This window comes from Elgaria multicarinata, chromosome 1 (genome assembly GCF_023053635.1).
Source record: "Elgaria multicarinata webbii isolate HBS135686 ecotype San Diego chromosome 1, rElgMul1.1.pri, whole genome shotgun sequence".
Classification (NCBI taxonomy): Eukaryota; Metazoa; Chordata; class Lepidosauria; order Squamata; family Anguidae; genus Elgaria; species Elgaria multicarinata.
In genome coordinates, this window is record NC_086171.1 from 105357136 (window position 1) to 105382722 (window position 25587).

The 25587-nt window shown below is 43.3% G+C and overlaps 3 protein-coding genes across 3 annotated transcripts in view; 2 read left to right on the plus strand and 1 right to left on the minus strand.

Moving 5' to 3' along the window:
• The window catches only part of XPR1 (xenotropic and polytropic retrovirus receptor 1), a 124967-nt gene extending 118392 nt beyond the window's left edge, over positions 1-6575 (plus strand). Inside the window, exons 13-16 of the mRNA XM_063134457.1 lie at positions 1047-1186; positions 2841-3062; positions 4794-5932; positions 6070-6575. Of these exons, the coding sequence (XP_062990527.1) occupies positions 1047-1186; positions 2841-3062; positions 4794-4854 (423 nt within the window). The 3' untranslated portion in view covers positions 4855-5932; positions 6070-6575. The remainder of the gene's footprint in view (positions 1-1046; positions 1187-2840; positions 3063-4793; positions 5933-6069) is intronic.
• The window catches only part of STX6 (syntaxin 6), a 590646-nt gene that overhangs the window by 494837 nt on the left and 70222 nt on the right, over positions 1-25587 (minus strand). The window lies entirely within an intron of this gene.
• The window catches only part of KIAA1614 (KIAA1614 ortholog), a 40814-nt gene continuing 33556 nt past the window's right edge, over positions 18330-25587 (plus strand). Inside the window, exons 1-3 of the mRNA XM_063134444.1 lie at positions 18330-18394; positions 21806-22774; positions 24397-24460. Of these exons, the coding sequence (XP_062990514.1) occupies positions 18379-18394; positions 21806-22774; positions 24397-24460 (1049 nt within the window). The 5' untranslated portion in view covers positions 18330-18378. The remainder of the gene's footprint in view (positions 18395-21805; positions 22775-24396; positions 24461-25587) is intronic.

Consider the following 25587-nt stretch of genomic DNA (forward strand, 5'->3'; position numbering starts at 1 on the left):
GATAAACTAGAATGAAGTAACTTGTTGCAATTTTTGGGGCAGTAATATATAGATATACACATTAAAGAGTTGGACAGAGAGAGGAGGAAAATGTGTTCCTATTCTCCTGCCCCCTCCCCAGTCATCTGAACATTTACACATATATGGGAATCTCTACTCTTCTCCTCATCCTTCCCATAACTTGCCTCTGGGTGACCCAAAGCAATGGGAACAAAAAAGCCGAAGGGCAAGGGGTGGAACCTGGAGTATGTCCAAAAAGGTTTATTGTAGCCTATGTGTTTCAGACTGTGTAGAGTCCATAGCGGTAGTGTGCTATGTTTTGCTCAGGAGAGAAGTGAGCTCATATTGTTGTACGAAGTGCTCTGATGGAGGACTCTACACAGTCCGAAACACGTAGGGTACAATAAATCTTTTGGGACATGCTCCAGGTTCCACCCTTTGCCCTTCAGCTTTTTTGTTCCTTCATTGTTTGGGGTCCCCTCCTCGTCGGCTACTGACCCAACGCAATAACCAGCAGCAGGTGATGCCCTGGAGATCTCCAGCCCCAAGGCAAGCAGCTTGGGTCTTGGTTGGTCTGATGGGAGGCATATATGAAGAGCGGAAGTCCTCATGTGCAAGAGGCAAGACTTTCAAGATGTCAAGGATCCAGCTTACCTGCTTCGGTAAAAGTATGCTGTATTTCTTAAGTAAGAAGCCTGCTAGCTCACCACCAAACCATGAAGTTGTTACTGCCATTTTTTAGTTTGTGTAATATCGGTCCTTCAACCGATCATCTATTAGAGCTGTTATCTCACTTCCTGGATACCTCTTCTACTCCATCCCAACTTTCCCCAGCCTCATGCCCTCCGGATCTATTGGGCTATGATTCTCCTCATGCCCAGCCAACATGGCTATTGTTCATGCTGACTGGGAATAACGGCAGTTGTAGTCCAAAACTTCCAGAGGACACCAGGTAGGGGAAGGGTGCTCTATACTTCCATTTGGAGGTTGATCTGGTAGATATCCTTGCTCAGTGTTATGAGTGTTTGTTCTGTCTGTTTCTTCAGGCCTATTACTATTGTGCCATTGTAGAGGATGTGATTCTGCGATTTGCATGGACTATCCAGATCTCTCTCACTACCATGGAAATTCACCAGTATGCCGGGGACATAATCGCTACTGTATTTGCACCACTTGAGGTTTTCCGGTAAATGCATCAATTAAATTAATAGTTAACAGGCTTGTAGGCCATGTTTGCAAATATCTTAAGTGGCACGTTACTCCCTATAAAGAGAAACCACTTTGATCATGTTGTGAATCCTCACTTGCAGTCCCTACATTTGACCACCCCAGGTACCCCCAAATTTATAAATGCTGTTTCTAGCCTTATGGCTTTGCAGAAAGATATTTTAAAAATGCAAAAGTAATTGGAAATCAAATGAGATCTTGGGAAGGGTCTCCCAGCATTCAGGATATTTATTTATTTATTAAATTTATATACCGCCGCGTAGCCGAAGCTCTCTGGACGGTTTGCAAAAGTTAAAAACAGTGAACGTTAAAAAGTATACAAAATTTAAAACCATCAAAAATATAAAAACGACAGTATAAAACAACAGTATCCATTTAAACAACAGTTCTGGGGTCCATTAAAAAACAAACAAACTTAGCATATGTTGTTAAATGCTGTTAAATGCCTGGGAGAAGAGAAAAGTCTTGACCTGGTGCCGAAAAGATAACAATGTTGGCACCAGGCGAGCCTCATCGGGGAGATCATTCCATAATTGCGGTGGGGGACACCACTGAAAAAGCCCTCTCCCTTGTTGCCGTCCTCCGAGCTTCCCTCGGAGGAGGACCTAAGATGTAGAGCGCAGTGTACGGGAAGGTTCATGTCGGGAGAGGCATTCCATCAGGTATTGTGGTCCCAAACCGTGTAAGGCTTTATAGGGTAAAACCAGCACCTTGAATTGGGCTCAGAAACATATAGGCAGTCAATGCAAGTGGGCCAGAATCGGTGTTATACGTTCGAACCTCCTTGTTGCAGTTATCAATCTGGCCGCTGCATTTTGCACAAGCTGCAGCTTCTGAACCGTCTTCAAAGGCTGCCCCACATAGAGGGCATTGCAGTAATCTGATTTGGAGGTTACCAGAGCATGGATGACTGAAGCTAGGTTATCCCTGTCCAGATAGGGGCGTAGCTGGGCCACCAAATGGAGTTGGTAGAAGGCACTCCGTGCCACCGAGGTCACCTGAGCCTCAAGTGACAGAGATGGTTCTAGGAGAACCCCCAAGCTATGAACCTGCTCCTTCAGTGCAACCCCATCCAGAACTTCCTTACCTTCTGTAACCCCCATCCCACTCTCTCTGGTTCCTGACCATGCTTATGTGACTGTTCTCCCAATCTATGCTCCTTTCTTTCTTGCCATCTTTGTAGAATGTGCTGGAACATTCAGAAAGTTGGTAAAGAAAATTGCAGTACTGCAGTATCAGAAATTATGGAAGATAAGTATATCTATGGCAGCTTAGTCTGCATAACTTACTACAGGTTCAGAATATGGACGTGTGTATTTTAGGCTATTCCCAGCTCTGTTCAGTAATATTTGCCACTCTGGCTCCCCCCACCCACATCTGACATACTTAAATAATGTAGAAAAAAAGAGGCTGTCAAGTAATTATATTGATCAGTTAGCTGGGAAATTGGTGCAGAAAGTTCTCCAGTATTGGTGGCTTTTTAGAGAAGAGGAAATTTTATTCCACAAATGGCTTTTTTTATTTCACCTTGCTTTGCTTTTAGATTTTAGCAGCTATGAGGAAACTTTTATATCTGCAGTGTATGTTTTTTATTATTGTCCTCCACTTTTCAGACGGTTTGTGTGGAATTTCTTCCGACTGGAGAATGAGCACCTGAACAACTGTGGTGAGTTCCGAGCTGTCCGGGACATCTCGGTGGCACCACTGAATGCAGACGATCAAACCCTGCTTGAACAGATGATGGACCAGGAAGATGGTGTCCGAAACCGCCAGAAAAACCGAGCCTGGAAGCGTAGCCAGAGTGTGTCTTTGCACAGACCGCGTCTTGCTTCACAGTATGTATTTGTTGCTCTATAGCATAAATTTCTGTTTTGAAAAGATTTCCATCTTGATGAACACACCTAATATTGGGTTGTATCCAATAGCATCTTTCTGCCATCAGCAGATCAAATTTCTGCAGCCTCCTGTGCACACGTGCACACCCCCAATCTGCTCTAGAGCATTGGAAGATTCTCCAGAGCAGACCAGGGGGCAACGCGCTAAAGAAAGGTGAGGAAAGGCCCATTGCGCAAGCAGAAGTCTGCTGATGCAGCTTTGGATTTCACTCAATGTCTTTAACACTGATTGGTTTTCAATGCTTTCTTCGGTTGTTGGTAATTATGCAACGATGAAGGCCTGCACCCTAACTCTCAAAAGACCAAGGTGGTGGTTCTTCAAATAAAAGCATGTAAACATCTTTGGAAGTTAGAGGAGATGGAAATTGAGCAAATGTGAGGGTTAAAGACCCTGGGGGTGGTGTTTTCACAAACAGGAAGTTTCATAAGATACATAGAATTCATAAAGGCCTTTACTTAAGCTCAGTTAAATTTTATGCCTTCAGCTGTGTTAGAAGAAAGTTGCAGGAATAAGCTATGTTCTGAGCATACCCGCATGGTTTTAAACCAAGTGGAAGACCTTCTGCATATTATTATATATTGTCATTTGTATAATGTACTAAGGGAACAATACTTGGGTTAAATTTTAGAGAATTATGTTGGGAGGTATGTGCATGAGACTGTAATCTATCTGCTTTGTGAGGAGGATAGATATCTAACTGCAAAGTTTGCAGCTTTCCTATCTGCAATAATTGATATTAGGGTAAAAATTCTTCTGAACGCCTTGCCAAGGAGAGTCTGAATTTTAAGTTCATGATGGGTTTTATCTCATTCCGGTTTGTTTAAATTTTATTTATTTTAACTTGCATCATAATAAGGGGGGGAATAAAAAGGGGAGTGCTATTTGTAAACCACCCTGACAGATTTGGCTATGGGGGTTGTATAGAAATCAAATGAATAATAATAAAAATAATAATATTACTTTAATATAGTTACCGTATTTCTTCCATTCGAAGACACACTTTTTCCCCATATAAACATCTCTAAAAATGGGGTGCATCTTAGAATCGCAGGCACGTTTATTATTTCTTAGAATCAAAGCTTTTTTTCTGTTGGTGGTACTGAAATTAGTGGGCGTCTTACAATCGATGGCGTCTTAGAATCGAAGAAATACGGTATATAGTTTCCTTTGTTAAACCTTCATTTTATGATTGTCTGATGAATAGATTCATATAAATCTGAATTTTGTCAAGTCCACATCCATTTAGATATTATGTCAAAAGTAAGATGGGTGTAGAGATGGGATGGACACGTGGGGCCAGGCAGGTGTATTCATACTTCGCCATTGTGCATAGTCTGATGACTCAGGGTATATAGGATACTAAAAAGATGCAACTAGTTCTTGGGAGTATTGGAAGTTTTAAACACCAGTTTAATCTGTGGTCTGATTAGAACATTTTGCTTATCTCAGGGAGACAGATGTATGCCCCAGCTTCAATATAAATGGTTTGCCTTGCATGCCTTTTTTCAAATTAGCAGCTACCCAGCAGAGGGAGCAGTTAACATGCAGTTTTGATTCAATGCCATAAAGATTAGGATGTAGAGTTGAAAAGACTGTGCTTGTATCATGTGCTCTGCTTACATGTGGCAACATTTTCCCTTTCAGCAGTGTCCTATTTCATGTTTTCCCAGATCCAAGTCTCGTGATACCAAGGTGTTAATAGAAGACACAGATGATGAAGCAAACACATGAAATGCCCACAGAACCAAGTTCCACGTTCCTTATGTTCTCTTCTTTACTACCTTCCCTTCCTCCACCCCTAACCAATCCAACCTCTGGTCTCGTTCCAGCTGAGAACAGGAGAAAAATCTGAACACACTTTCTGAGCTCTTCCGGACCGGATCCTATGGACTCCAACAAGCTCACTGTGTTTTCTTTTCTTCTGGTTTTAATTTGATTTCTTGTTTTTAAAATAAAAATGTAACTTCGTTTTGCCAATCAGAGGGATACTTAAGGAAGGAACTGTCTTAAAGATTGTTTACAATCTCTACAAGGACATATAATCTGGATGAAGAAGCGTCATCGGGACTCCCTAACGGGACTCTACCGAGAACTCACTCAGTCTCTGCTCAGTCCAGTTTTGACTGGTTGAAACTGGGCCTGCATTTTTTAACTCTGGCTCGCGCTCTGGTTTCTGGTGTTTTCCTTCATATCCAGCGCCAAAGGCACTAGCTGCACTTGCCGGGAAAGTGCACTTAGAGCAGTACCTTCATTCACGAAGCTACTTTTTAATTTGATGTAACTTTCTTATAATTTTTTTGGGAAATACGATGTATTTGTTGCACATAGTTTCCTCCTTATTTATGATAGTTAACAACCATATGAGAATGGTTTTGAGTCCTGTGCAATGAAGGTGGTAACTCTCTTAAAACAAGGCAAGTGGTGGTACGGGGGAAGGGGATGTAGATCCTGAATCTCTCTTGCTGCATGGTTAAGCCCTTCCTGATACCTCTTTGAGGAGAGAACTTGCACTGGTTTAACCTAGCTTTTTTTTTCTTTTCTTCTCTTTGATTTATTTTAAACCAAAGTTTCTCTAGTGGGTTTTACTTGCTGCTGCTGCTGCTGCTGGTGGTGGTTCCTCAGAAACCTGGGCGCCTTTTTTAGCCAGATCATCCTTATGTGTGTGGCTGTGCAGAAATAGTACAAATAATCTTCAGATCAAGGAAGGTTAGTTAGACCTAATCCTGTGCGGTTCTTCAGATACCCATGCCAAAAAAAAATTCCTTTGTAGGTTAAAAACAGTTTTCATTTTATTGAGCTGAGTCTCTAGGTGACAGCCTTCCTCAACCTGGGGCGCTCCAGATGTGTTGGACTGCAACTCCCAGAATGCCCCAGCCTGGCTGGGGCATTCTGGGAGGTGCAGTCCAACACATCTGGAGCGTTCCAGGTTGAGGAAGGCTGCTCTAGGACATCACCCAATTTTTAAATAGGGAGCTCCTATATCGTTCCATTCACTTCAGCTAGATAATAGAGAAAAAAACCCTGATTAAGTGAGGAAATGGTCTGCCTTGTTGGGGATATAGGATGATACATTCATCAGTCCATATGGGGGTCAGGCAGACACTCAAGAGCTTGTCATAGCTGGAGGCTACGTAGTCTCTGCTACCCCTGGGGGAGTTGGTTTTGCAATAGAAAGGGCTCTTTAAATTTTTTTAATAACAATAAAAAAAGCTTTTGCCATACTTTGGCAAAGACTCGTCTGACAATCACTGGCCAAGATCATCCTCAGGTTAGTTTTTGTTTTTAATTCTTTTTTTTTTAACCTATCTACCCCAAATCCTAATTTTCCAGCTTAGTGCTAGGCCTGACTTTTAGAAGCGTTATGAGTGGCACTGCTAATTGGACTTGGTAGATGGCCATAAAGCTTAGCCAATTCTTTAGAAAAAGTTACCAGCTTGTTTTTTTTTTTTTTTTTTTTAAAAGATAATAATTCCATGTTGGCCTCCAGAGCCTGTAGGATAGAGCAGCATGAATGTCTAAGATGACCATACCCATCCCTCGTAGTTGCAAGCCTGTATTTTGTATGCCAAGCATTTGTGCTTAATGTTAGCAAATGAAATCTTATTTGTGCTCTGTTACACAGTGTGTGCATATGTGAGGTCAACACCATGTAGTGGGAGGAGCTATTTCAAGTTTCCTTAACTCTGTTTCTAATCCAAGACTCCACTTCACAGCAAGGACTGTGATGTGTCTTTCTTAACCTTTTCAGGTAGAAACGTCTTACTTCATTTCTCCTGTGGAGTCTTCTTGGATCTGCAAATCAGAGGCACACTTCTAAGCAAAGAGGATTCCTCCTCCTTTAATCTCTTCCCCTTTGTTTAGTTCATAATTTTGTCCCAACTCACCTATTTTTTCCTCACCTATCATCCAAGCCATTCTCAAGATTTATTTTGTAGGGCAACTGTGGCTGTAGTATGCACGATGTGCCTGTATCCCAGAAGAATTGGAGACCTAAACCTGTTCTTAAATAGAGCAAAATAATTCACAAAACATTGTGACTGCAAAACAGGTCCCTTGGCAGGTATGGTAGCCACAGAGTGGATCTTTGCATTACAGTCACTTGCATTGTGCTTTTGCTTGGCAAGAGAACTGCTGGGAAACACTTACACAACCCCCTCCCCCCCCCAGTTTTTAACAGGATGGAAGGCCAGTAAGAAACATTTTGGTGGTGGTAGAGAACTTGGAGTTGTGCACCATTAGTGCTTCTGACCTGTAACAAGACCCATTAGTTATTCCAGCACCAGGCTGCTCTAATAGGAAAGAATTTGAATAATAGAATCCTATATATCCTCCTTTTTGGAGTCAAGGAAACTTTTTGCTCAGACGAAATACTATGTGTCTGCAACTAAGACAACATTTAAGATATTCCAAAGGATTTTGCTCTATTTTTCAATTCCAAGGGATTTTTTTTAAATTTTCCTCATGAAAATAGTTTTTTCAAGCACCATTCTGGTTGGTAACTGATAATTACTGTGGACTTCCTGAGAACGATGGCAACTGTTTACACATTTCAATAAGGTCAATGGATCAACCTAACAATCTGAAATCAAATCTGAACAAATCATGTGTCACGTATAACTTCTTCCACCCCGTATACAATATTGGAAATATTCATTCAACTTATTCAGATGGGAATTGGCAGAAGAATATGACAGAATGAGGACTGAATAGAAGGAGCAGCCTGGTGTTGGAAAATCTCAGCAACCAATGAGTTTAGGTAGGATAAAGAGAAAGGGTAAGGCTGAAGACAGGTGATGGTTATCATCAGAGCTGAAAATGGTAAAAGAGAAGCATCATTGACAGAGTTTTGTGTGTGTTATCACATTGTCACCTGTGGTCAAACAGGTTTTTGAAGCACTAACAACCTGAAATACCTTGCTTACCAGAGGCAGTAGTAGGATGTATATGTCACAGGCAACAATTCCTCTTTTATAGCACCATTAACACACTGGGGGAAAGCTATTGTCTCAGCCTAATACATCCAGAACATTTGGGAGCAACGAATACACTGATGGTTTAGACCTTGTGTGTGAACTCTGCCAACTCTTGTGAGCTTCACATTGTTGTCTGATTCAGAAATACAGAAGAGTAGTTGTCACTTTCCAACATTAATGGAGTTCTTAACTAAAATAAGCAAATGAATCTAAGATCACTGTCAGAGCTTGATATGGCAGATTTTACCACGAAACCCCGGACTCTAGAATGCAACTATCTCCAATGTGGATGTTCAAAAGAATGAGTGCTTCAGTATTGAATAATGTAACATATGCAGTAGGGACTTGCAGGTCTCACCAATGTTGAGATTCATCTGCTCAAGAGTTCATTCAAAGCACGCTGATCTCACTATGAATAAGATCCTCAAGTTCCTACTTCAGATGTTTAGAAATTAGTCACTCATACTTCTGAAATCTCTTTAAAAACATCTTCTCAGAACTTTACTTACATTGTTCTTATAGTGGATGGTCAGCACAGAGTGGGAACCCACCTTATGGTGATCTGTTTTCATTAATACCATTCTACCAGAAAGCCATGTTCCCCGAATCTCTTATGCAGAAAGGAAGAGTTAGTTCAAGGAAAATGGAATATCGGGACAGCCTGGACACTATTCCTATCTCCCTGGAGTGAAAGTTAGGGAAAAGGTTACCTGCCTTTAGACAGAGGCAGTAGTTTTTTCAAAGTTGATGGTTTCAAAGAGGATTATTGCTTTTGGTGTGTACACTCATTCCACTTTCTCTGGCACACAAGTTTTATAGATAGTTTTTTTTTCTTACTGTGATTGTTAGAACTTGTTTGATCTGAGGTAATAGCGGGACAAAAGAAACGTATGCGAACTCAATAGGAAACAATACCTCTCTAAAACCATTTTCAACTACCTTTGAAAAGAAAACAGAATGGTAGAATTTGCCCTCTGCCAAGAAAGCCGTAGAAGCATCTTGTGTGAGGATGTGCAGAAGCTCTTCGCTACTTCTTTTTTCCTTTTCGATAGGACTTCCCTCCTTTCTCGGGTTTGGGCAAATGGAGGAAAGTTTGTTTTGTTCTGTCTCAATTCAAAGGAACGCTGCTGCTTTGTGTCCATCGTTCGTGATGGTTGCCAGATTATGGAGAGCAGTAGGAAAGAAATGTTGAGATTGTCCTTTCATACCTTGCTTGTTATCCCATTTGATTAATTTTCTTGAATTTCACAAACAAGTGGCCTCCTCAGAAAGATATTCTGGAGCTTTTGGGTTGGTGCTGGAAGTTTAAGTCTGTATTCAGGAGATATTTTGTGGTTCTGTTCTCTAGGAATAGGAATGGCTCACTTCCATCCTTGTTACAAACTCTGTTAATTAGGCTGAATGTCCCTTTGACATTCCTCTTTGTCTAGATCGGTTCCTTTCAAACTGTTCTTAGAGCACTGGGCCTCCTGGCGACATAAGCTCCTCATTGAGAAGGTCAGTAATAGCAGACACTTCGTTGAAAGAAAATTTCTCCATTATTATTTATGCCATGTACTGCTGCTAGGAAATGTTGGGTGTGTTCATGTGGGGCAGCTGAGGCCAAGCGGACCTAGCCAGCCGTGTGTGTAAACGGTCTGTATCCTTTAGAATGTGCCCCAGAACCAAATGCAGTGTGCAGGAGTTCCTAGGTAGTAGGTTGCCCTGAAGGGTGAGATGTTTGAAAGCCACTGATCTAGATCTGCCCAAATCCTCTCTAAAAGGTACAGATGATCCAGTTCTAACCTAAATGTGCTTTATTATTTCATTCCTGCTTGCAATTTCCCTCACATGGAAACATTACCAATGAGGACCACATTTTTTCCACCGCTGTAAACCTGCCAGGGGTGGGGAGAGAGAATTCAGCTGGGGCAGGTAGATTTGCTCCAGATATATACTTCATGTGACAATCCCATTCTTCCCTAAGAATAAGGGGAAAAAGCCAAAGTTTTCCAAGGCATAAGTTGATATGTCCGGTTTTAGGCCCTGCTAAAAATATGTTTCGTGACTGGTTGCTGGGCATACTCAGCAGTGGGGCAGAAGGCAGGCACAAATAGTAAGTATTGAAGTTAGGATCCAAAGCGATTCAACTATGCTTGCCCAGGTAAGGCAGACCTCTTACTCTTCTGAGCGCCTAACTACAGATGCTGAGCTGGCAACCTACATCCTCTTCACCTTCCTGCAAACAGTTGGTCAGCCATATGTAAAATCATTTTGCCTTAAACAAGTATTGGAGTTCTTGGCTCAGCTGGTTACTGAAAAAGGGAGGAAGACCTCTGCGTCAGGAAGGACAGGATTATTTTCATGCTGCTTATGCCTCTGCCCAGCACCTCTATGCTGCTCCTTGTATTAAAATACGCCCCACCAATGTGATGGGTCCAAAGAGAAATACTGAGGGAAGATTGATGAACCCACTCCAACGATGCAGCAACATGAGAAAGCGGCCAGGGAGCAAAATGAATTCTGACATTTCTGATTGGAGGGTGTGTACTTAGGTAAATCCTGTTCCTAGGTCTTTTTATGTTCTCGATGCTGAGAAGCCACCTTTTTCTTTCTGTGCACTGCTGGAGTAGTTGGGGGTAAAGGGAGATGCAGGGTTTATCATTAGGGTATGAAATGTAATCCCTCTTGTTGTCTGTACACACCACTAGGTGAGCCCTTTTACCATTCTAAACCATGAAACCCCTCCAACCTGTTTAGTTTTCAGCTTCATGCTGTGTAGTTTCTTCTGGTGGTGGTTGGAGGTGGCAATGAACTTGCCGTTTCATTCACACCTTTGACCTGCTGCTATCTTTGACCTCTTCCTCATTCCCATTCCTTTCCAGTGTGTTGGTCTAAATGATGATTATATACTATGAAGCCCTGAGCTGTAGGTGTCAAAAGTAACTATGGAATGTGATTTAGTCCTCTTGTGGGTGCTTTTCTCTTTACTTTCTTCCTTTCTCCATCCCCTTCTCCACTCTTCTTTTTGACTCGGTGGAAAAGGTGAGGACAAAGACTTGCCGCTTGCTTGGACTCATGATGATGTTTCCGTGATTGCGCTATTAGCTGTCTCCTTCTCCCTCCCCTCCCCCCCCCAAGTGGATATAAGACTTTTCTGAAGTGTGGAATTAACTTTCTTGATAAGTAGGTTTAAAATGCACAATGTGGTACTGTTTCATAGTTCCTAGATGGTTGTATAAAAAAAAAAGTTAATGTGGTTTGTGTTTTTAAAAGGACAAAAAGTGATTGGTTTATTAACCTGTCTTTTTCATTATTACAAGCTTTGTTTTCCAATGACTTATTGCCTGTTGTGTTGTTTTGGGCTTCACACATGTCCCTATTGTGCAGTTTCATTCTTGAACATATAGACATTGGGCACAATCTACATGGGCACAGGTTGTTCTGGAGCACACCTTATATACTTGGGTAGGACTTACACAAGAGCATGCACATTTTCAAACATAGCTCTATAAATTTAAGACCGCTTTGCACAACGGGACTGGACTTGATTGCCTTATAGGGCCCTTCTATCTCTACTATTCTATGATTCTACGAAATCTATATGGGGATTTTTTAAGAAAACTGCTAGCAAGGTAACGAGTTCCGTGCATCCCAGCTATTATATGCTGATGTGAGGGCCTAGAATAATTAATATCAACACCAAGAGTGATACATCCATCTAAAATCTTAAATACACAAAACCTCCAATCTGCAGCTCGGGAGGGATTAACAGCATGTTCAAAACTGGAGGTTGCATGTGGTGTGTCTTAATACAAAGGGCTTACCATATGGACCACTCTCCTCACAGTTCTCAAAAGACCACCATTGAGTTGCTTGCCATTTAAATCCATCTAGAGTGGCCCCAGGAGGTGGAGCTGGCCCAAGAACTTGAAGCAGAAAACCTTTTATGGGGCAACTAATTAACACAGGTTAATTCACTAGTACGTTCTGTTGTACAACCCCAATTGGAAGCTGCTCAAAGGCTCTATTTTTATTTACCGTATTTCTTTGATTCTAAGACACCATCGATTGTAAGACACACACTAATTTCAGTACCACTAACAGAAAAAAAGCTTTGATTCTAAGAAATAATAAACGCACCCGTGATTCTAAGACGCACCCCGTTTTTAGAGATGTTTATATGGGGGGGGGGAAGTGTGTCTTTGAATCGAAGAAATATGGTATTTATCATATTTATACCCCGCTCCTCAGCCAAAAAAGGCTCTCGGAGCGGCTTACACTTAGCAAAAAAGACAGTCCCTGCCCTCAGGCTTACAGTCTAATAAAGACATGGCACACAAGGAAAAGGAGTCCAGGGAGAAAGAGAGAGAGAGAAATTAAGTGGACCGGGAACAGGGCTGATGGGATTGTCCTGCTCCCGAAGGAGGGCAGTCCAACTGGAGCAGGCTGCGATGTTTCCTCCGCCTGCTCCTGTCCCCTTGGTCTTTCTCTATGCCTCCGATCTGCATCCCATGCTATCACAATGTCACTGGATCTGTCTCCTGAAGCAACTGCATCACTTTACATCATCGTAGTGCTGCTGCTTCCCCCAAGGGAATGGTTTTGGGTGGAATTGGCAAGTGGAACACTCTAATGCAGGGGAGGACAACATGTGAGCCACATGTGCCCCCACACACACCATTTTTGTGAGGAAGGGCCAACAAAATTTGCTGTGGTGACAGAAAAAAGTGACAATTTTATAAGAAAACAAGATGACAGCCTTGTTTGGAAGAAGAATTACTCCTAGAAGTCTCCCAGGAATGTGGTTCTGCTTGTAAACAATACACACCCTTCCTGCACCCATTGTTTCCCTCCAAATTGGCTGGTGTGTGTTTGTGGCGACATGGCAAATTTGTCAGCAGAGGGTTCCAGGTGGCAATATGGCCCACTGACTCCTGAAAGTTGCCTACTCCTGATCTAATGCATGGAGGAAAAACATTCATCATTCAATTGGCTGATTCAAGGTGTGCACATTTTAATGCAGTAAACTGTGAGAATGTCAGTAGTATGCACAACACATAGGTATGTCTGCATGATTGTGTGGGTTGGGACTTTTTTTTTCTGTTGAGGGCCACATTCCCCCAGGAATAATTTGTCAGAGGCTGCCTGCCAGGTGTAGGTGGGGCCAAAAGCAGTGGGTGAGCCCAGAATCAAAAGTAAGCGTGCTACTCTGTTTTCCCTCTTCTGCTATCCTTTTCTCTCTCTCCCTCTTCCCCATCCAATGGGCTGCCCAGGGAGGGACATTATCCTTGCCAGAGATCTAAACTGATTGGTTGCTCAGGCCGAAATTAGGCTAAGGCCCACATGCAACCCTAGGGTCATTCTCTTTTTCTGTCATTACTTCACTATAGTGGATTTTCCCTTCGGTATTCTTCAGTACTGTAAAAAGCCACAGTACAACTATTACAAACTCAAATAGTTTCCTTTTTTTGTTTTTAAATGGGATGGGAAACTAACCATTTTATCCGTGCCACCTTTAAATTCCACAGCAACAGCAGTTCTAAACATTGTTATAATCTGTCACATCAGAACGTTGCATATGCCCTATGTCAAAAATAGCTTCTGTGCAAACTCCAGTGACAAATCAGTCCTTGGTTTTCTTCAGCCTGATGAGATTTGCAAAATGGGCCAAGTACCGGAAATTGAAACATTCTGCATTGCCACCGCAGTAGTTAGTAAATAGAAAAAAGGCGGGGATGGGGTGGGTGGGTCATGTTTCTAATACAATTTGCTAGGACTTTGCTGAAGGAGTTGGCATCTTGGGGAGTGTTTTTAGAAGACAAAGTTGATGGGCAGCATTTGGGTGTTGCATTCCCGGTGCACTAAAGTCAACAGCCATGTATGGGGCAGGGGCGGATTAAAACAATTTCATAATCCTAGCGATTTCCTTTTTTGATCGGGATTATGAAACGAATCATGAATATCAAAAGCTGCAGCTTAAACCAGCAACTTGAGACAGATGCCCTGCAGTGATGGGTGCATCAGACAAAGCACTGGACGCCGCAAGAATGAAGAGGGAAGGTTTCTATTTCAGTTGGTGAGATTCCCCCTGCACCCTCTCCTTTCATTTCCAGCACCTTGCCTGCTACTGGACTTAACAGCAATGGCTGCATGATAGATATTCAGGTGAGAATTGCTTCTTTAAAACATCCATAAATATTTTGTTCCGTTTACCCCTAAGCCAAGGACAAGAGTGAACATTGCTTGTTGAACTGTTTTATATTTGGGATTTGAAAAGGACCTAAGGACATCCATTGTGGCCAATCTTAAGATCATACGGATACAAGCAGATGTTGCTATGTTGCTCCCAGAGCTTAAGAAGTGAAATATGTAACGAGTCATCAGGCATAATCTATCGAATGTTTTAAATGAAAATCTCATTCCTACATTATTGCAGATTGGTGCAAGGAAATTGCAAAGTTTTGCATAGGGCCATCCACTTTTTAAGGGAAAAAATATATAGTTTGCCCTATTCCAGGTCATCTTAATTGTTTTGCATTAAAAAAAAAAAAACCCTCCCACTAGACAAGGTGATAGTTATCCCTAGTATATACCCATTGCAAACTGCACTAGAGTAAAACAAGAATGTGTGCTATGAAACTTGAACTGGCTGTTACCAGCATGAAATGACAATTTGGTCATTGAGGTCTGGTGATCCTTCAATCTACTTTGACATCTGAATAAAATAGCAGGAGTGTCTTCATCAGAAACCCTTTGGGATACATTAAAAGGCTTTATTCAAGCTGATAGGGCAAACAAAGAAGATCTCCACATATAGGTTTTAGATTCTCCATTACTAATATTTGGATTATTATCCATAGCTTTTACATATTAAAGAAAGGTGTAAAAGTTGGTGTGATGCAGTCGCTTAAGAAGCTGAGCTATGAATCAGGAAGGCCGTAGTTTTAATCTTGTCTCTGCTATGATCTCATTAGATGGCGAACCCACCTTTAATGTAAAGCCTTTGGCACAACCCGCTAGTTCCCATGGCCTACTGTATCCCAGCCTGTAACGAAATCAAAGCATGTGCAGCTGAAACAACCACGTTTTCCTTCTCTGTTTACCCCTTCCTTCCCTCTTGTCCCCTTCCTCTGTTTCTACTGTATCGGATTTTAGGTTGTAAGCTCCTTGGGCAGGGACTTGTCTTCTTGTATTCTCTAGAGCTAGCTCCATGCACAATGATGGCACTAAACAAACAAACAAACATAAAAATACTAGCTACACTTTCTCAGGCTCAATGCCTCCCCACCCACCCCTCCATCTGTAATATGCCCAATGTTGCCAGGTAGTTTCAAGATTTGCAAAAGTATTTAAAATTCTTCAAATGTTCAAAGGCTGTATGAAATTATTATTTGCAGGCTTGCATAAGGCCACTAGATATTTTTGATGTGGCCACCAAGAATACTGCACCTGTAGCTGTGGTGCGTTTCTTAAGGCCACAGCTGAAGACCAAACTGCCCCAAGGCATCTTGTTGGCTGAAGAAAAGGAGAAGATGGTGCCTCCCTTTCTAGAAGCTGACCAATTAAATCTTACTTGGATATTGATAATGGGACAGCATCCTCCATAGCACTTGAGGGCAACATGCTAGCTTAGAGGGCACATGCACAAAGCAGCTCTATTTTCCAACACTTTATCTCTGCTTGTTTACCACTTAGATCCTGCAGTGCAGCAGTGGTGGGCACCAGTAGCAGCAGCATAGTGGGAGAAGACAAACAGACAACCTAGGCCAGCAAAAAACAAGCATCACCACTGTCAAGGCACCAGCTCAGGAAAGTAGGAATGCCATGGGGCAGGGGGTGGAGGTGCTTAGGAGAAGCAGCAAGAGGGAGTGTTGCTGCCACCGCATCCCAACATCCACTGCCTGAGGAGGCCACCTCCCTCTATCCATAATGGTAGGGCCCATCTTTGATCTTTTTGGGAACCGCAGTATTAGTGGTTAGGCGCCAGTCACTTTACAGAATTGGATGCCAGTTAATCTCTTACATTAATTATTGCAAGTGGCTACAATAACATCTTTATAACTCTGCAGTGGCTCATGGTGGCTGGTCAAATCTCTGGATAGGATAGGAGTAAACAGAGAACGGTACTCTGGCTGCCATGCACTTCTTACGGGGTCAGAACAGCAATCTTGGAAGAGAGCTGTTAACTTTGCCTAGAGTTATAGCGTGTGCTATCAGTAGCACTGTATTCTTTCTGTAGCCAGTATAGGTGCCCTGAAAGGCCAGATTCTGCCAGTCTCCACCTCTGCCAAGCTCAAACTGTTAACAAGGCAGGTTCTGCACTTTATTTTTCATTCTGATTCCTCACCTGACCTCGCAGTTCCTCCAAGCTCTGCTACTGACTTGCTTCTTTTTGCTCAAGCATGTGCGCACGCACTGTCTTGCTTTGCCAAAGGAGCCAGTACTTCTGAGCTAAACCGCAGGCAACTCTAAGCAGAAGCTTAGACTTTGGAGCTCTGTGCCCAAGGAAGGCCCCTTTTGCCGCTGTGCAAAGCCATTTCTTTCCAGCACAGATTTGGCCTGTTCACTCTTGATTCTAACTTCCCTGATTTGATAATCATAGCATTTTATCTGTTGCCTCTTTTCTGTATTATTGCTGACTTTTTAGTATTTTATTGATTTTTAACAAGCTTGAATCGTGATCCATCCATTTTTGAAATTGGAAGATGGGATAAATAAAAGTATTCCTTTAAATAATAAAGTTAAATAAAATCCCCTTTGAGCAACCAGGGGCCGATGTTGGTGTTAAAAGGGTTATAACACCAAGCAGGTTATAACACTTTTAAAACGGTATGAAAACGGTATATGTAATGTGTCCTGGGCCTGAACAGTTGTCATAACCATTATAAACTGTTATAAGCAGTAGTGTAGATCCTGCCCAGGAATAGTTTTCAAGATTTTAAAGGGTACAATATTAAAGGGACTTCAAAACTCTCTCTCACACACAGATCTTGAATGAAGATATCAAAAAGTAGAGAAGTGTGCCTATTCTGTGTATTTTTGGAAGAATGTTCTTCATTATGCTCAGTGAACCACCTCAGAGCCCCACGGAGAGCGGTGTTTGCATCCCAAGTTGTTCTCCCCAATCTCTGAAGGTGTTTAAAATTCAAGCCAGCTCTCTACGAAAATGGAGACTAAACAAAAGGGCATTCCTGAATGGCAGCCAGCAGCTGCCTAGCTTCTAGCTTCCCCTCTTCTCTTTCCACTTCCACATACATCGCTTTCTCAAAATTTCCCTCCTGCAGACTAGGAGAGAGCTTCGGCCTTGAAGTGTAGAGTTACATACTGCACTTTTCCCCAGTCAGCTAATTTGAGTATTTTCATTTGTGCCCCAGCTCCGTTCACCAACACCACCGCCCCCATCGCCCAGCCCATCTCTCTCAGTTATGGCTGTGCTGGTTCGTAGCCATGGCAACTCTACGGGTCCCTCTAAACACGGCGCAGCTTCTGTAGCGGCCTGTTCTTGTGGTTAGCGTGAGTGATTTTTGGTTGGATTCCCTGGTATGCAGCTTCCAGCAAGCAGAAGGCCAGTTCCAGCTCACAAGGCGAAGGCTTTACTTGTACACAGCTGGCTGGCTGGCTTGAGAAAGCAGAGCCAGGCCGGGGTGGGGGAGTGGGGAGGGGGTGGAGAGAGAGGGAGGAGAGGTCACATTTGCTGCTGAAGAGTGTTACTCAAACTTCAGCAGAGGCTTTTCCCCTCCTCCTTTGCTTTCTTTCCATTTCACTCTCGTTAAGGGGTGGGACGCTCAGAAAGCCACTGCAGGAAACTTCCCTTTCCCTCAAGGCAGGCTGAGGCCTAGCTGGGCTCCCTCGGACCTCGCTATGCATAGCCGGTGACTTCAGCCGAGTTCTCTATATGGAGCCTCTGTGCTTCCCTGCTTTTGTTTGATGCCGGTCTCCAGTAGAGCCTTGCGCTCTCTTTCCAGTTTCATAAGTACAGAGGGTTGTGCGCGTGTGTTTTTTTAAACTAAAATGATGAACCTTTGTCTCTCGAGCCATGAGGAGGCCAGGGCAAATGCGTCTTGCTGTGCAGTATTTATTAGTTTTGAGTGCTGAGTATTACTAAGGAAAGAACTAAAGAAAGCTTGAAAGTCCAAGCTGGAAGAAACCTTTCTCTTCTGCCAAGAATTAATGCAGCTTAATTAGCTGCTCCTTTCTTCAAGGTCTAGCCTCTGCGAGATGGGGTGACAGGGTCAAGCTGGATCCTTGGCTGCAGTTCCCACCCCAAAAAATTTTTGGGCTTGGATGAATCTAAGAGGCAATGTCTTCACAGAATGGTGAGTTTCAGACACTGGTGTTTATGCCACAACACCTTTCCTTTCCCTCACAGGCACAGGATTGCTGCTGATCTGAGATGGCTGGGTGAGTATCATATTAAGAGTGCAATAAATTTGCTGCATTTCCCACCCACCCCAAAAGTTGCTGCTCATTTACCATTAAATTAATGAAAGTGCAGAAGTTTCTCACTAGTTAGAATTACGAGGTTGGAAGGAGAATGTGAGACAACAGTTGCCAGTTTTGGGTGGGGTGGGGATGATGGCGGCTCAGGTAAGGCATCTCAATGGGTCTCTTAACCAGAAAGGGGAAAAAAAAACACCCAAGAACTATGTCTCATAATGCTCTGTGCTAATGGAGAATGGTGGTGCTCCTAGGATTGCCCAATTTTGGGGTCCTGACAAATGCCCAACCTTGCCAAGCTTTGGAGCTAGCCCTAGAAGGCAACCTCCTCCCTCTCATCAAAGTGATGGAGCTGCTGAAAGGATTGATGGGCCTGGCCAACACGAACAGGAATAGGGCCCCCACCCACATTTCGAAACAGACCAGTATAATTCCTGGAATCTCTTCTAGATCTGGTGTGCCACTGTCACTTGTCATTCCTTCTAGAATCTACCTGAGGATCCAGTTTCTTTGCCTCACTTCCAGCCACACCCATCTTAGGATAGTCGCTGTGTTTAATCCCTGAGGCATCTCCAATGTCTTGCTTCTCAGTCATTCATAAACAAGCCTTCCTCCAGACCCTTCTCCCCTACAGCACTGTGGTCCGTGGTTTTATGTCTGATGGCCAGCAGGCAACATTCCCAGCCGCTTGGGTGTATTGGCTGGACTGCATGGTTGCTGTTACAGGTCTCTACATCACCATTACACGTGGGCTCCCTAAAATGCCCTTCTCATTTGAATGCCCGGTATTGTGACTGTTCAGGTGTGGGCAGCTGTGCGTTATTTGTTCGACAATACTTTGTCAAGTCTCCAGTTCTCACCTGAAAGACCTGGATAGCTAATATGTGTGTAGGATGTGGAAGTACATATTTATGCACCGCGTTAGAGGAATTGCCTTCATCTCAGCAAGCAATGTGAATTTTTCCTAACAGATCTCAGCTTTTACTAGCATATTTAGAACTACCATATTTCTTCGATTCTAAGACACACTTTTCCCCCCATATAAACACCTCTAAAAACTGGGTGCATCTTAGAATTGCGGGTGCGTTTATTATTTCTTAGAATCAAAGCTTTTTCCCTGTTGGTACTGAAATTAGTGTGCATCTTACAATCGACGGCGTCTTAGAATCGAAGAAATACGGTAAATGCTCTCCAGCGTCGTCTCTCCACTAGGTGATTTCTGTAGTACCTCTTTAACATAACCTGAGACAGCCTGGAAAGGGTATAGAAATGCAGGTTTGGAGGGTTTATCGCCTGATATGTTCTTTGTTCCAAGCTCTTTTCAGGAAGAAAGAGCAAGGTGATGTGGGAGGGGAGGTTTGGTTCATCACACCTGCTGATAGGTTCTCTGCTATAATAATCGTGTCATCGCTGACCTATTCTAAATCCTAACCATTGATAACAGGACAGTGGGATTGGAGATGATATAAAACAGTGAGGAAACCATCTTTTTGAGTCTGAAAAGAGGAGTCTGAAAGTACCTGTTGCCATGGGCACAGTACTCCTTTTGCCACACTTGTCTGCTTTTCACTGCTGTAACAACCTAGTACTGGTAACAAATGGGAAAGGCGCTCCTAATTGCTCCTCTTTTATTCTTCCTGCCACCTCCACCACATTCCCCAGTCTTTTTCCCGAGTGTATTCCAAATGTTTAAAGCATGCTGTGGAAAACGTTTAGTCAACTTTGCTGGAGTTGGCTGCAGTAATTGATAAAACTGATATAATGGGGTAGGAAAATTAAATAATTTTTCACTTCTGACACTCAACAGGCTCTTTTATGTTTAGATACTATGATAGTCATAGAGTCCAAAAAACATGAGAAAATTTTTTCTTGACTTCTAGGGCAAGGATTGAGCCTGTTAAATCTATGAGGTAAAATGATGTCTTTCTATATTTGCTCACTTATAAATCAAGGCTGGTTAATCCAACCATAACCTAAATTTCAGGGTATATTCAGCTTACACCAGCTTATGTCCAAGAAGTCTTCAGTAGGGAAGGGGTGTTTTGAAACTGGGGCATGTGGAAGGAATTCTGTACATGAAATTATATTCATGTAGAAAACATTTACATACATTTTGCAGCTTGAAATATTCCATCTTTAATATACAAAGTTAAAATAGTTAAATGATACTCTTGGGTGGACAGCCTTACCAAATTTGGATATTTCACTTCCAGGATTGGTTTCACACCTTAGCCACTACACCACGCTGGCTCTTCATCAGGTGAGGCCGTGGATGTGCTGGACCAGTGCCTGGCCATGACAATGGACTGGATGAGGGCTAATAAACTGAAACGCAATCCAGACAAGACTGAGATGCTGTTAGTGGGTGATTCTGCTGACCGGATGGAGGGCGTTCAACCTGTTCTGGATGGGGTTGCACTCCCCCTGAAGGAGCAGGTTCGTAGCTTGGGGGTTCTCCTAGAACCATCTCTGTCACTTGAGTCTCAGGTAGCCTCGGTAGCACGGAGTGCCTTCTACCAGCTTCGGTTGGTGGCCCAGCTACGCCCCTATCTGGGCAGGGATAACCTGGCTTCAGTTGTCTATGCTCTGGTAACCTCCAAGTTAGATTACTGCAATATACTCTACATGGGGCAGCCTTTGAAGATGGTTCAGAAGCTGCAGCTTGTGCAAAATGCAATGGCCAGATTGATAACAGGGACCAGAAGGTTCGAACATATAAGACCAACTCTGACCCACTTGCATTGGCTGCCTGTATGTTTCAAAGCCTGATTCAAGGTGCTGGTTTTAACTGATAAAGCCATACGTGGCTTGGGACCACAATACCTGATGGAACGCCTTTCTCATGAACCTAACACTGCATTCAACATCTAAGGCCTTCCTCCGGGTGCTTACTCTCAGAGAATCTCAGCGGACAACAACAAGAGAGAGGGCCTTCTCTGTGGTGCCCCCCCCCGCAAACTGTGGAACAATCCCCCTGATGAGGCCCGCCTGGCGCCAACATTGTTATATAAGACTTTTCTCTTCTCCCAGGCATTTAACAATATGTGATGAGCTTGGGCCTTTTTTTTTTTTTAGGCTCATCATTTTTTAAAGTTGTTTATAGCTGTTTTAAATGTATGTGTATATTGTATGTTTTTGTTGTTTTTAATTTTTGTATATTGTTTTTAAGTGTCTTAATCTTATGTAAACCGCCCAGAGAGCTTCAGCTATAGGGCAGTATACAAAATGCAAATAATAATAATAACAATAATAATTTCTTAAAACTGCTGTTCTTGGTTTGCCCCTGAAAGGTTCCTTACTACCTGGAAGTGGAAGCATGGAGGGGAATTTCCTTACTGAAAGGAGAAAGGTCATGAAGAGTGTGAAGCAAAGTGTCAAAAACTTTTCTAGATCCAAACAGCCCCCTGAGAGCCCTGATGATATAAGTGATGATTGCCTCGATGGGCCAGCCTGGGTGCCAGTGGGATTGCCAGGGGATATGGGCAGGAGCACCTCCATTCTAGAGTGCAAGGTTAAAGCTCTGAAGGAGAAGAGAAGTGCCATGAACAGGCAGCTTGCAGCACCAGGCCAGGAACGGGCATCTCCAAAGAAAGCCAAGGCTTGGAAGGGGAAATTGCTGATTGAGCCTTCTCCCGAGGATGCAGTGGTGGAACCACAGGCTCAGATTCGTACCTACCTGACAGACGTTCTGCTGGACAGCACTGACTACCTAAATCTCAGGCAAGAGGAATCTCAGGGTGCCATCCTTGCCAGCCCATATGTCATTGATTTTGAAACCCTGAAAGGGTCTAAGGCAGCAGAGGAGCCTACCAGCCTTGACTGGAGTTCACCTGAGGAGTTCCGGAGGTTTCCAGGAAGAAACATGCTAGATAAAAAGGGCTCTTCAGGCAGCACGGCCAAAAGGGCATCCCAAAATGGCCTCTATGGTGCCAGCTCCTTAAAGGACCTTTCCTTCATTCAGAGATCTTTTGAGGAAGCAAATGGTGGTGAAGAGCCCCTAGTTCGGACAAAGGATTTTGAAAGCAGTTCTTTTGTCCACAAAAAGGATGCCTGTGGGGTGGCGTCAACCGGGCGGCTTTGGAGAGCAGAGAGCTGGGACAGTCTCGGCAGTGGTGGAAGCAATGCCAGCACCCTGTCCCTGGCTGAGAGAGTGGAGAGGAACCGGTCTATGCTGCAGGAGATGTTGAGCATGTCACAGCTTACTCTACCCCATCACAAGAAGGAAACCCCAGTCCTCGGGAATGATGGGCTCAGTAATGGTATGTATATGTGAGGGAGGGAGATGAAGCTCTGGAAACTGATAAAGCTTTGTAACTTGGGTGTAGACCCAGTAGAAGAGCTCAGAGGGTGTTGCAGCACAAAGCCACAACATAACTTGAATTTCCACCTCCCACTCTATTTGCACCTTGCTTCCTCCTTCTTCAATGCCTTGCACATTCCACCTTATAGGGTTGCCAGGCCTCAGGGTTTAATCTGAAATTTCAGGGGTTTATCCTCTTTCTTCCTGGAGAAATAAAAACTGTGTGAAGGACCAGAATGAAGGGGACAGGCTACTGGGTGCTTGACTGAAGAGCTTTTGTCATTTGTTTCATCCCTCCTTGCCGATGTCCGCTAGGCTTCACCAAGAGGCATCAGGCATAGCTATGCTCTTCCTAGACCCACCAGGAGCCCTCCTCTCTCATCGTACTCTGATGTATCCAACACCACCCCTTAGCCCCCAGACTCTGTCCCTTGCCTCTCGTGGTCTGATCCTCAGGAGATGTGGCAGCTCCGTACCCAGCTCCTTCCTTCCCCACCTCTTCCTGCAATCTGTAGGATGGCCCCCAGATCATGGTGATGCCACTGACACTTCTCCCTGTTTGTGCATTATCTTGGGGCCAAATTAGATGTGATGCTAAATGAATCATTAGCAACCATGTCTGTCTCTTAATAAAAATTAATAGTGCAGGGGGTGATTTTTATCAGGCTGCAGCAAGTGCACAGGAAGGTTTACAATTTTCTCCACTGCTGCAGTCCCATTGGTGTCAATGGGAGATTCCCTCACAGGCTAGTAGCAGGAGCAGGGAGGGATTTTCATTGAGACCACAGCAGGGGAGAAAATGTTTAAACTTCCATCTACGTGGGCTCACTGCAATGCCCCCCCCCCAAATGCAATCCACCTTCCCCAACCTGGTGCCCTCTAGATATCTTGGTTTACAACTGCCATTATTCCCAACCAGCATTCTTGCCCATTGGTCATTCCTGACCATTGGGAGTTGAGATCCAAAACATCTGGAAGGGACTAGGTTGGGGAAGGCTACTTTAGGACTTGTGGTTTGAGGGACAAATGCTCTCAAGAACTTCGAGTCCCAGAGTTCTTTATTTCTTGCTGGCATTTCCTTTGCACTGTTATAAGGAACCAAAAGCGTGTACCTGCTGACTGGTGGCAAGAGGGATGGACAAATACCATAATGATCAGGACACTGAGGTTGCTTCCAGATGAGGCTTTTATGACACCATTGCCCATACACACCCACTCACACACCCACACCCCATACTGGCAAGTCTTATACTGCCAATCGGGTAGACAGGAATGTAAGGAGTTTAAATGATGGAGACACCACTCCTCCAAATTTCAAAACACACAGGGCCTTTGCGGAGGGAGAGACGTGCCCATGTTACATGTTTGTACTGAAACAAGAGAAATGCTAGTTGGGCACTGGTTATCAGAGTAGGTGGACCAAATGCAGAACTGGGCACAAAACTTTGGGACTGAAGGGCCCTGAAGTGAGCGGTTACTTCTCTAGAAGAGCTGCATGTGTTTTTTTGCATGCCTGGTTGCATTTCATATGGCTAAGGTGTTAAAAATGGATTATATGTTTCTCTTGTCATATGTCTACAGAGGTTCTGGCAAATGATGTCGACTGGGATTCCGGTGTTTCCTTACAGGATTCCGAATGCTACCGGTAAGACTCCAGAGCTGATTTAGGGGGCAGGGAGTTCTCGTTTCCCTCCCTACTAAGGCGAGAAAACACAACCTGAAAATGCTGATAGCCATTTCTTACTAGATGTAGTTTCTCTTTCTTGGACTACCCCTCTACATACACACACACACACACACACACTCAGGCCTTAGCTAGACCTAAGGTTTATCCCGGGATTGTCCCAGGGTCGTCCCTGCCTGCTACCGGGATGTCCTGTGTGTCATTTACATGAACAGGGACGATCCCGGGATAAACCTTAGGTCTAGCTACGGCCACAGTTTAAAGACATTTTTAGTAGATCCATTTGCAGAAAAAAAGATTGTCCAGCTTGCTCCAGCCCATGCAGAGGCAGCTGTGAGTGGTCTAAAGAGTTGCTGCTAGTGCTTCCTTTCTACGGTCCAATATTGAACTGACTCCTGTTACATTCTTTGGTCTACTTATGAGATGACTCCTGAATTTGGAATGGATGTTTCTCGATTAATAGCATTACAAAAGAAAAAGGAAAAAACATTTACAGACCATTTTCCATGGAAAGATGGGAGACAAGGAGACATTTGAGTACATTGGTGGATGGGATTTGATATCTTACCCGGAGATGCCAGTCATTTAACTGGCTTCCTTCTCTGATTTTGGAGGTCAAGGCAATTCAAAACTGAGCAGAGGCTGATAATTTGAATAACAGGGGACATGTAATAATACTCAAGAGTTTATTTAGTGGTGGAATGATTAAAAATGGTCCAACACTGATATACTGTATTTCTTCGATTCTAAGACGCACTTTCCCCCCCATATAAACATCTCTAAAAACGGGGTGCGTCTTAGAACCGCGGGTGCGTTTATTATTTCTTAGAATCAAAGCTTTTTTTCTGTTGGTGGTACTGAAATTAGTGTGCGTCTTACAATCGATGGTGTCTTAGAATCGAAGAAATAATTTTTCCTTATATTATCAGATTTTATAGTACATCTCATAAATCTGACATACATATCTTGGTTTTAATACTGTATGATCTCTTAAATACTTTTCCATATCTCATATACCAAAAACTAAAAAATTGAGCCCACATCGCTTCAAATAAATGTATAAGTTTCATGTTTTTATATCCAAGGAT